Genomic DNA, 12,577 nt, shown 5'->3' with positions numbered 1-12,577 from the left:
ATCTTGGTACATATTGGACCCCCCCCCCCAGCCTCTTGGGGGTCTGGGGAGTGGAGTCTCTGAACTTAGATTTTGAGTGTGGTTTGCCCCTGCTACTACAAAATCGAAGTCCTTGTTTTTCCCTTAGCTTTTAACAAAAACCTAAATAAATTCATCCACTCTGCAGGTCGTTTTTCACTTTCAAAGATCCAATAGTACTAAAACATTGAAAAACAATTACAAGAGCAAATAGCAAGACCCACTGAGTTCCTTTTAACAGAATTCACAGACATTTATTAATTTACACCAGAGGTGGACAAAAAAATATGTGTTGCCTTTTCCACATCTAATCATTCACAATTCTTTCAATAAAATAGGAGGGAAACACAACTAGTGGGAAGAGAGCAAAATAGCTCTGGTGCACAATGTATACACGCCAATGAGTCCCGATACACTGAAGACACACACACACACACACACACACACGTGTGCGTGCCCACAAACACACACACACACACACACACGGAAGGGGTGGAGAGGAGGCGGGAGTTTTTGATAAAAGAGGATTTGCTGATATGGCCTGATCTTTAGAGAATATGTATTTCAAATCTCACTTAAAACATAAATTGATTTATACATTTTTAGGAAACACTGAACTATTACCCAAGAGAAAATTTTTAAAACTTTCCTTCAAAAATGGGGAAAATACAGACATCGGGACCAATTCAGGGAATCAGTTTAAAGGCAAAGTCTTACAAGTGCATAAGCACACCCCGAGGTTACTATTCGAGGCACACCTGGGAGCGTGGGATCAATGGGATTCGATCCCCAAAAGCATGAACCCACCATTATCAGATTAAAGTTATACCCTTGGAACTTCAACCCAACTCCCTGGGAAGTCTGCATTCTACTGTACAAAGAACCCCACTCCGGCAGGCTAAAATTGAATGGGGCACAGGTTTTCAAACTTGGCAACTTTTAAGACTTGTGGACTTCAATTCCCAGAGGCTGGAGAATTTTGGGAATTGACGTCCACAAATAGAATAGAATATAGAGTAGAGTATAGAGTAGAATATAGAATAGAATAGAATAGAATAGAATAGAATTTTATTGGCCAAGTGTGACTGGACACACAACGAATTTGTCGTTGGTGCAAGGAAGAGGAGGAGGAAGAAGAGTAAAGTTGCCAAGTTTGAGGACCCCTGGAATCGGGTAACTTTAAGGAGTATAGGACAGTTGGGTCAGAATAACCGAGCTGCTAAATGGATCCATACTCCGAAGGCCATTTCAATGAATCCAACTAAAATAGCACCACCTGGACAGCTTAGGACCGCAGCCCCAATTAAACGATTTCACGTTTGCTTCTCTTTTTTTGCCCCCTCCTCCCAAGCTGCCAGAAATCACTTCATAAGAAAGGTTAATTTTTTAAACAGGTCTTTCGACTCAGCAATTTCTCTCCCTCCCCCCTTTTCACATCCCCCGCCATTTGCTAAATCACACGCCCCCACCCTCGGAGGAGATAGACGCACGCACGCGCGCGCGCACACACACACAACGACCCGGATGCCAGATGCCACCCCGCCAAAAAAAAAAAAAGTCCTACCTTTCAAAACACAATGGGAGGACAATAGAGGGAGATAGATAGGGGAGGGGGCGGGAGGGGGGAATGTCGATTTGGGGAAGGGGGGGCACCGCGGCCGCCTTTTAAAAAGGACAGTTGTTGAGGTTGGCGAGTTTACTGGAAAAGTTTTGTCCCGACGACGGCAGGAGCGCTTCGTGGGCGAGGCTCAAGGGGGTCAGAGCCGGAGACAACATCGCCAGGACCTGCGCTTGGCTCCCGGCGTGGCCCGCCGGGAAGGGCGAATCCGCCGCGCCGACCGCGGAGCTACTGGAAGGCGGAGGGGCCGCGCCTCCACTTCCACCGCCGCTTCCAATGATATTGTCAATGGAAAAAGAAGGCCTGCTGCCCGCTCCCTGGTCCGTCTTGAGCCCCTGCAGGAGGGAAGTGGTGGGGCTGAGCTGCCCCGCCGGGTAGAAAGCCTTCCTGCAGCTCAGATCCGCGCCGCCCAGGAAAGAGGAGAGCCCGCCGGAGAAGACGGACGGGGCGGTCGAGGCGGGCCCGGCAGGGAGGCTGCAGGACGAAGTCTGGAAAGAAAAAGTCCCCGCCGTCCCTCCGCCCGCGGCCCCCGGAGGAGGGTGATGGTGGTGGTGGTGGTGGTGGTGCAAACTCTGGAGCTGCAGCCCGTAGTTGTAGCCGTAAGGTCCGTAAGCGAAGCAGGGCAGGAACGAAGCCGGGTCGGCGGCGCGCAAGAGCAGCTCAGGCGGCTGCGGGTGGAGCTGCTGCTGCTGCTGCCTCTTGAAGCGCTTCCTGCGGCGGAGGAAGGAGCCGTTGTCGAACATATCGGCCGACTCCGGGTCCAGGGTCCAGTAGTTGCCCTTGCCCGGGTTGCCCGGCTCGCGGGGGATCTTGACGAAGCAGTCGTTGAGCGAGAGGTTGTGGCGGATGGAGTTCTGCCAGGCCGGGAACTTCTCGCGGTAGTAAGGGAAGCGGCCGCTGATGAACTCGCAGATCTCGCTCAGCGTCAGCCGCTTCTTGGGGCTCTGCAGGATGGCCATGGTGATGAGCGCGATGTACGAGTAGGGCGGCTTCACCAGCGGGTTCTTGCCGGAGGAAGCGCCGCCGCCGGACGACGAAGACGAGGCGGACGAAGAAGACGACGACGAGGCGGCCGCCGGAGCCGTTGCCACGCCGCCCTGAGTGTCGCCCAGCGTGGCCTCGGGGCTCCGCTGGCCCGGGGACAGCCTCACCCGCGCTGCCTGTTTGGGGAGGAGGCGCAAATCCTCGTCGTCTTCTTCCTCCTCTTCCTCCTCGCTAAACTTGGTCCGGCCGTGCTCGTGAGGGGGCCCCACCACGTCGATGTCGGCGTCCTCCACGTCGGACGCCGCTTCGTCTTCCTCCTCCTCTGCCTCCTCCTCAGGCGACGGGGACGCCAGCAAGGCGCGGGGCCGGCTGCTCCCGCTGCTGCAGCCCAGGGTCATGGCTGGTGGTAGTGCCGCCTCAGCCGCCGCTCGGGCCGACTGCTTCTGCCGCCGGGTCGGGCTGCTCGGCTAGGCCACCCCCTAGCGGCGGAGCGAGGGAGGAGTCCGAAGAGGACGGCGAGGAGGCGGCTCCTCGCTCCCGGCCCGAGAGCAACAGGCGCCCCTCAGCGTTACTCTTCCCCTCAGGAGGGCAGGACGACCCGTCAGAGGGGCGGGGCGGGCGGGCGGGAGGAGGGGAGGAAGGGGGAGGAAGGGGGACTGGGCCAGGGGTTGCGGGTGCCCCCCCCCGGACGGGTGGGTGAAACAGGGACGGAGCGAAAGGATTGGGAAAAGGGGGAGGAGAGGGGCAGGACGGGAGAGAGAGGGGGGGGAAAGCCACCGCCTTCGCGCCCGAGCTCACGCTGGCCGGAACGTCGCTCAGGCACTGAGCCGCCCAGGCAAGCGCCAGGAGCTTTTATAGCGCGGAACGGCGCGTCACGTGTGTTGGCGCGCGCAAACTTAGACCCGCCACTCGCGCTGCTCCCCCTGTCAAGCGCTCGCAAGTTTCCCTCCCCCCCCCCCCCCCCCCACACACACACTCCACTTTCCTCCCTTCGGCCTTGCTTGATTAGCCGGTTCAGCGCTCCGGATTATATTATATTACACTATGCTATGCTATGCTATACTGTACTATGCTATATTACATTACATTACATTATATTACAATATATTATACTATACTATACTATATACTATGCTATGTTATAGTTATATGATATCATATTATACTATACTTTATATTATATTTATAATATTATATATATGATATGATATACTATACTAAGCTATACTATATTATAATTATAGTTATATGATATCATATTATACTATACATACTATATTATATTTATTATATACTTGTCAAAATAATAACTCAAATAACACTTCCTAGATCTGAATGAATGAAATATTCTCATTGAATACTTTGTTCTGTACAAAGTGGAATGCGCAAAACAGCAGGTGAAATTGATTGTCAATCAGTGTTGCTTTCTAAGTGGAAAGTTTGATTTCACAGAAGTTTGACTTACTTGGAGTTACTGTATATTGTGTTCTTTAAGTGTTCCCTTTTTTGTTTGAGCAGTATATATATATATATATATATATATATATATATATATATATATATATATGATGTGATGTGATATTATTATATTATATTATGTTTGTTGTGTTGTGTTGTATTGTATTGTATTGTATTATATTATATTATATTAATTATATTAATTATATTATATTATATTATATTATATTATATTATATTATATTATATTATATTATATTATATTATATTATATTATATTATATTATATTATATTATATTATATTATATTATATTATATTATATTATATTATATTATATTATATTATATTATATTATATTATATTATATTATATTATATTATATTATATTATATTATATTATATTATATTATATTATATTATATTATATTATATTATATTATATTATATTATATTTTTGGGGGGTCTAAGCCCGGCCCGCACACGCCATATTTTCTCTTTGTGATTGATTGGTCACTAATGGCCAAATGGTCAACTCTTGTTTATTTTGCCAAATAAACCAAATTTACAATCAAAATAAAGGATGGCTCTCTGCTGAGCTTTTGATGAACCAAAACCCAACAGAAGCCACCCAACCCCATCCCGGTGTGTTTGGGGAATCTCCTGATATTCCAAACAAGGTTGTTGGGGGAGGGGGATCTCCCCGTCAGGGCTTCTGCCGCCTTTCCAAGTTCTCTCGCTTTCCTCCTCCAGATCCCGAAACATCCATTATAGATCCGGCTACATTTCTTCTGCAAGCATCTTTCTCGCTTCCCGCCACCCTCGTTAACTTTCCGTGTTTCTCTCGGTCGTTTCCAGACCGTTTGCAAAGTCGTGGCCCACAGTTCACAAAACGGCTCCCATTCTCTCGCCTCTATTCAACCGCGTTCTTCTCTAGAACTCTCGCATGTTGCACTTTTCAATCCACAAAACCGTGGGGTTGCTAAACTAGAACAGCGCCCTTTGCCGGAAAAGACCCCCTGATTCAGGATTTGAATTCCTGCTTGAAGCGTTTTAGTGCTCAGGACCACTATTGAGCGTAAGTGAGTCAACGGATTACACACAATACCTCAACTCTGGCAGAAATAAAAACCATTAAACATCAAATGAATTTAATAACACAACAGCAACTTTCCCATAAATTAAAAATGGCAAAATAAGTAGGTATTCCAGAATTAGAAAGAAAACTCTTCTTCCTAATTCCAGAAACCAATACAAGGCCCAATCAGCACGTTCCGCGCAGGAAAGGATGAGAAGCCGGGTATCTGAAGGCGAGCGAAGCGGTGGCTTCTCTCCTTGAGCTCCCAGCAAAGATGTGCTGGCGTTTTGTGGCATATTGTACCTGGATTAGCAATACGTGTTGAAAACATCATAGCCAAGGAGAGTGCAAAACAACCACAACCACAACACGGAATTCATTCATTCTCTCTCTCTCTCTCCTCTCTCTCTCTCTCTTTCCCTCTATTTTTCGCTCTCTTTCCCTTTTTTGCTCTCTTTCTCTCTTTTTCCCTCTCTATTTTTCTCTCTCTTTCTCTCTCTCTCTTTCTCTCTCTGTCTCTCTTCCTCTCTTTCTCTTTCTCCCTCTTTCTCCCTCTCTTTTTCTCCCTCTCTTTTTTTTCTCTCTCTCTCTTTCTTTCTTTCTCTCTCTTTCTCTCTCTCTCTTTCTTTCTCTCCCCTCTCTCTTTCTTTCTCTCTTTCTTTCTCCCTCTCTCTCTCCCTCTCTCTCTCACACACACACCAATTTATGAAGCGGATTATTGTTAAATCCCCCGAAATTCTTATTTGGGCATTGCTCTGTGATCAGAGCTGCGCACTGGAAATAAATTTCCTTGAAAGCAATTGGAGGATCTTGGCTTGGGGGTGGGTGGGGGTGGGGGTTTGAGATTTCGTCGGAAGAAAAGAAGCATCGCCCGTCGGGAAGAATCTAAATAGCCCCGATATAGATTCAAGTCCCCCTGCCTAGAGCCGAGATTGTTTTTAAACGTCGCTTAAAATAAAAAGAAAAAGCAGACCGAGAGGAGCGGACAAGGGCCTTCAGCTGAGCTTTTCTCATTCATTTCGCCCATGCCTTTTAGGGGAGCGAGAAGCGGGCAGCTTGAACTGAAGTACTTCGCCCCCGAGGCAGGCCCGTCTTTTTAGCCTCAGCCAAACACCAGCTGCCGGCCAAGGCTCCAAAACGCCCCTCCGGGCCCGCTCCATCCCATCCGCCACCCTTGCAAAGTCGAACAAACCTCGGTGTATAAGTCGTTTTTTCGGTGTTTTTGGGGGCGGGGGAGGTGGGCGACTTCGTTCTGGCTTCCCAGCCTTCCCTAACCGACCGATGGCCTTACTGACAATACAGTACTGACATCCAGGCAGATTTCCCAACAAAGATCCAGCGGGAACCACCGATCGATTTCACGTTGCTCTTCCGCTGCTTAATGTTGGGAATGATTTTCGGGATCGTATGCAACCGGGACACGGAGGTTACCTTTTTAAAAACAACAACAGCGACAGCAACAACAACAACACCGGAATATCGTGACTAGCCTTTTTTAAAAAAAATCTAAATTTTGCATAAGGTCCTTTGTACTTTGTGCTAGGTATCTTCGCGTGTCCTGCCCTGAGATTTCAAACTCTTCCAACAGGGAGGCGGCCGTGTGGAGGGTGGGAGAGAGAAAGAAAGAGGGAAAGGGAGAGTGTGTGTGAAAGAAAGAGAGAGTGTGAAACAGAGAGAGAGAGAAAGAGAGTGTGTCTGAAATAAAGAGAGAGAAAGAGAGAGTGTGTGTGAAAGAAAGAGAGAGTGTGAAAGAGAGAGAGAGAGAAAGAAAGAGAGTGTGTCTGAAATAAAGAGAGAGAAAGAGAGAGTGTGTGTGAAAGAAAGAGAGAGTGTGAAAGAGAGAGAGAGAGAGAGAGTCTGAAATAAAGAGAGAGAAAGAGAGAGTGTGTGTGAAAGAAAGAGAGAGTGTGAAAGAGAGAGAGAGAAAGAGAGTGTGTCTGAAATAAAGAGAGAGAAAGAGAGAGTGTGTGTGAAAGAAAGAGAGAGTGTGAAAGAGAGAGAGAGAAAGAGAGTGTGTCTGAAATAAAGAGAGAGAAAGAGAGAGTGTGTGTGAAAGAAAGAGAGAGTGAGTGAAAGAGAGAGAGAGAAAGAGAGTGTGTCTGAAATAAAGAGAGAGAAAGAGAGAGTGTGTGTGAAAGAAAGAGAGAGTGAGTGAAAGAGAGAGAGAGAAAGAGAGTGTGTCTGAAATAAAGAGAGAGAAAAGAGAGTGTGTGAAATGAGAGAGAGAGTGAGTGAAAGAAAGAGATGGAGAAAGAGAGTGTGTCTGAAATAAAGCGAGAGAAAGAGAGAGTGTGTGAAAGAAAGAGAGAAAGAGAGTGAAAGAAAGAAAGAGTGGGAGTGAGTGAAAGAAAGAGAGAGAGAGAAAGAGAGTGTCTCTGAAATTAAGAGAGAAAGAGAGTGTGTCTGAAATAGAGATAGAAAGAGAGGGAAAGAAAGAGATAGAGAGAAAGAGAGAGAGAGAGAGAGAGAGAGAAAGAGATAGAAGGAAAGAGTGAGAAAGAGAGAGAAAGAGAAAGGGAGAGAAAAGAGAGAGAGAAAGAGAGAGAGAGAGAAAGGGATGGAAAAGAGAGAGAGAAGAGAGAGAAAGAGAGAAAGAAAAAAAGAAAGAGAGAAAAGAAAAAGAAAGAGAGAGAGTGAAAGAGAGAGAAGAGAGAGAAAGAGAGAAAGAAAAAGAGAAAGAGAGAAAAGAAAAAGAGAGTGTGTGAAAGAAAGAGAGAGAGAGAGAATGAAAGAGAGAGAAAGAGAGAAAGAAAGAAAGAGATTGAGTGAATGAGAGAAAGAGAGAAAGAGTGAGAGAGAAAGAAAGAGAGAGAGAGAGAGAAACCCCACACAGCTGTTAAGCTCAGCATTCAGTTCTGGCTTTTTAAGGGATGCAGCCGTTCTGAGTTTGTATCACCGGCCCAGTGGCGACGGCGAGGCCGACCACACACGGCGCCACGTGTCTGCTTTGTGTCCCGACTAGAGTTTGTAAAAAAAAAAAAAAATCACGGAAGCGAGGCATCCCCCAGAGAAGCCGGCGTCTACTTTTGGCGCAAGCGAACCTGCTCTGAAGTCTACACCTGGGCCGGATTCCTGCCCTCCGCGGCCGGTGAGTTGGAGGTAAACCACGGGAAGCCCTCGGTGGAAGTTCTTAGCTAGGCTGCAACCGACGAGAAGGGCAAGATTTTTATCTCAAATGTATGCAGGGGGGAAAAGAGGGAAAGTTGAGTCAGTTGGGGTGTTCTCTTTAACCAGTGGGGCCATTCTCCTTTGTGCACCCCTAAAGAGGTTCTGCTATAAACCGGGACCCCATTCATTCTTCATCCGATCTCTTTGAGAAGTCCGAGGAAACTTAAGATATTTATCTGGAATGAATCTTAGAAACTCCTTGACCTGACTTCTCCCGAGAAGGTTTCGGCTTTTTCTGCAAACCCGAATTAAGTGCCTTTAGTTAGCTTGGTGGGTCGTGTGAGCAGTAAATGGGGGGGGGATGTTCCCATAATTTGGGATGGCTTAGGGCTCCCCACGGCCGAACTGGGCTAAAGCTAAGGTCCACTCACACTTCGTTAGCACGAGACCGATTTCTGCCTTTCGAACTGAGCTAGAAATCGGAGCCAATTTTCCTGAGGTCAAATCCCAGAGTAAGAGTAGGCGTTTCATTGAAATCAACGGCGTTGATTCCTTGGGCATCTTAAAGCCTGCGTTGAGTGTCCTCCAGAACAGGCGAACTTAACTGAACCTCCTAGTTACGCAATCCCACATAAGAAGCAACGCAATAGAAACCTATGCCGTGGAAAAGTATGGAAACTTTGTACAGCGCAGCGGCTAGAACTGCTAGCCAACTTTGACTGGGTCAAGGGACAGATAACTTTAATTGCGGCCATTAACCAGCACAGGGGACAGACACTGTAGATGTCTCCCCTCCTTCTCGTGTATTCATTGTCAATAGGAAAAGCGGGTGTTTTATAGAAACGTGGAAGTTGTGTGAACAGCGTTGCATGGGAAAGAGAGAGAGAAACAGAGAAACAGAGAGAGAAACAGAGAGTGAAAGAGAGATAGAGAAAGAGAGTGAGAAAGAAAGAGAGAGAGTGAGTGAGAGAGAAAGGGAGGGGGGAGGGAGAAGTGAGAGTCGGGGGAAGAGCCACAAACGGTCAATAAAGGGTGGTAGAGATGAGACTATTCCCTGTACAGGACCCTGAGCTCGTCGATGGCTGTGAATAATACACCGCTCAAAAAAAATAAAGAGAACGCTTAAACAACACAATATAACTCCAAGTAAATCAAATGTCTGTGAAATCAAACTGTCCACTTAGGAAGGAACACTGATTGACAATCAATTTCACATGCTTTTGTGCACATTCAGCTTTGTACAGAACAAAGTATTCAATGGGAATATTTCATTCATTCAGATCTAGGATGAGTTGTTTGAGTCTTCCCTTTATTATTCTTTTTAGCAGTATAGATCTCCTGACCTTTTAAATAAAGCTGAACAGAAGTGGATTGACAACTTAGTCTGGGTTCTCGCAGTGTGTTATTTTCTAACATGGGTTTATCTAAACATGGGTTTATCTATACCAGTGGTTCTCAACCTGGGGGTTGGGACCCCTTTGGGGGTCGAACGACTGTTTCACAGGGGTCACCTAAGACCACGGAAAAAGACAAATTTCCCATGGTGTTAAGAACTAAAGCTTCTATTCCGGCGCCTTGGAACATATTTTTACAATCCGACCAATCAGGTGTTTACAGTGACCTTCCTGCCAATCAGCTTAAGGCTCTGTTGGGAGAATTGGCGCTAGACGTATGGTTGGTGGTCGCCGAAACATGAGGAACTGTATTAAGGGGTCACAGCATTAGAAAGGTTTGGAACCCATGATTTAACCGCAAGTTTGTATAACATGTTATGCCCAAAATAAGTAAACAAAATTATGAATTAATGGGATGATCTAGTGCAGGGATAGGCAAAGTTGGCTCTTCTATGACTTCTGGACTTCAACTCCCAGAATTCCTGAGCCAATCATGCTAGCTCAGGAATTCTGGGAATTGAAGTCCACATGTCACAGAAGAGCCAACTTTGCCTACACTTGATTCTAGTACCAAGTAACTTGGTAATGGGCTGACCAACAAAAAGCCAACCTTATATCAGCTTAGATCAGGGGTAGGGAAAGTTGGCTCTTCTATGACATGTGGACTTCAACTCCCAGAATTCCTGAGCTAGCATGATTGGCTAAGGAATTCTGGGAGTTGAAGTCCACAAGTCACAGAAGAGCCAACATTGCCTACCCTTGGCTTAGCCTTAGACCAATGGAACTAAAGTTTTAGAACTTAACCTGTCGTTAACTACCCCTCTCTAACTTGTATTTTGAACTACAGTCCCCATCATCCCAAGCCACAGTGCCTAAAACCATGGGAAGGATTCCTACACAGGAAGGCAATGTGTTTGGAGAGGATTCAGCTACTCTAGAGTTGTTAAAAAGGGGGGGGGGGTGCAGCTGGAGTTTCAAACTATTGTATTTCCATATTGGTGGCTAGCAGCAGGACTATGGGCCATCTCTGTGTCATTTATGAACAAAGACAGACCTTTCTGTCATTTCAATGGCTGAGTGATGCCACAAATCACTAGCACGGAAAATGTGGTCACTTTGCGTTCCATTTGTCTTGATCGTCAATTTTCCTCAATGCCTGCTTGATGGGGAAGATAGACTTCTGGGGTGCCCGAATTACTAGCCATTCGTTTACTGTTCTGTTTTTAACTCCACTCCCTAACAATGCAAACATCCTCTAACATAAAACTAATCCTATTGTGTCTGTCTGTCTCTCTCTCTCCCCCCCTCTCTCTCTTTAAGTAAGTAACATATTTTTTTCTGATAATGAAAAGGAAAGGTTAGGGTTAGATCTATTTCAAGCTATTTTGCTCCCATCAGCTAGCCATACCCATACCGGGATTTGAACCTGGGGATTCTGCCTGTAATACCTTAGCTTTAATCTCTAGACCCATGTTCTCCTCCTTCTCCTCTCTATATATAGTGCTCAAAAAATAAAAGGAACACTCAAAGAACACATCCTAGATCTGAATGAGTGAAACATTCTCATTGAATACTTTGTTCTGTACAAAGTTGCATGTGCACAACAGCGTGGGAAATTGTTTTTTAATCAGTGTTGCTTCCTAAGGGGACAGTTTGATTTCACAGAAGTTTGATTTACTTGGAGTTATATTGTATTGTTTAAGTGTTCCATTTATTTTATTTTATTTTATTTTATTTTATTTTGTTTGTTTGTTTGTTTGTTTGTTTGTTTATTTATTTATTTATTTATTTATTTATTTATTTACTTACTTACTTACTTACTTACTTACTTACTTACTTACTTACTTACTTACTTACTTACTTACTTACTTACTTACTTACTTACTTATTTATTTATTTATTTAAACAGTGTATATAAACTTGTTAGGAGATCATAGAACACCCAATCGGAAGGCGTGAATTTTCCGAGGAAAAAGATGCCATGTTTGGTTTCCTCTTTTGTATAAGTGGGGAAACTTATTATTTATTACATGCGAAGCGTTAACTGGCCACGAGTAAACGGGAAAGAAACGAAATTCATTCTTTTTTCAGAAAGACTTGCCCTAAACTGAAATAAGGCAAACAGCCTTTTGCCTGAACTGTAGAAGAAACTCCGGAAAGTCTTTGACTAATACGGCAGTTTGAAAGCCAAGGACATTTAGTAAAAAGGCGGATTAATATTGCCCAGGATGGAAATAATAACTGGTGAGGCTCCCTCAGATAGATGCTATTTTAGCAGCGAGGGAGGAAGTATTTTGACTTTTTAAAATATACTGCTCAAAGAAATAAAGGGAACTCAAATAACACATCCTAGATCTGAATGAATGCAATATTTACTAGTGATTCACTTGTCCGGCATTAGATTGATTCTGTAAACCGCTTAGAGGGGGCTGTAAAAGCGGTATATAAGTCTAAACGCTATTGCTATTAAAGCTTTCCAAATGACCTTTCCCTTTTATTTCCCAAGTCCACCCTCCTAATTTCAAGCTGATCTTGCTTTCAGGTAACAGCTTTCTTACAAATACCATGACCTGTCGGCACGGATTACTGATATGATTTATTTCGGGGTTTTTTTAAAACCACTTACAGCAACTTAAGCAACTGAATCGTATGAATGAATTAAATCGTCCTTTCCATTGCCCTACCAAAGCATTGAAACTGTTTGCCGCACATTGGAGAGTTTTGTCCCCCGGGAAAGATCAGAAACCCGAGTTTGGGCTTGATCAAATGGAAAATCTCAAGTTGGTAAACTAGATTAGGAACATCGAAAAGAATGGGAAAATTGGGAAGAATTCATTCGCTGAGACTTGCAGTGTTTCCCCAACCTTGGCAACTTGAAGATATTTGGACTCGCTGGCTGGGGAATTCTGGGAGTTGAAGT

At 45.1% G+C, this 12,577-nt stretch overlaps 1 protein-coding gene across 1 annotated transcript; it reads right to left on the bottom strand.

Moving 5' to 3' along the window:
• Positions 1-250: 250 nt before the first annotated feature.
• FOXD2 (forkhead box D2) lies at positions 251-3,195 on the bottom strand. The gene has a single exon (XM_070748956.1). The coding sequence runs from the start codon at positions 3,016-3,018 to the stop codon at positions 1,684-1,686; it is 1,335 nt and encodes a 444-aa protein (XP_070605057.1). The 5' UTR covers positions 3,019-3,195; the 3' UTR covers positions 251-1,683.
• Between the last annotated feature and the right edge of the window lie 9,382 nt (positions 3,196-12,577).

This window comes from Erythrolamprus reginae, chromosome 3 (assembly GCF_031021105.1).
Source record: "Erythrolamprus reginae isolate rEryReg1 chromosome 3, rEryReg1.hap1, whole genome shotgun sequence".
NCBI classification, from domain to species: Eukaryota; Metazoa; Chordata; class Lepidosauria; order Squamata; family Dipsadidae; genus Erythrolamprus; species Erythrolamprus reginae.
Note: the sequence above shows the minus strand (reverse complement) of the source record. Positions and strands in the feature narration are given on the sequence as shown.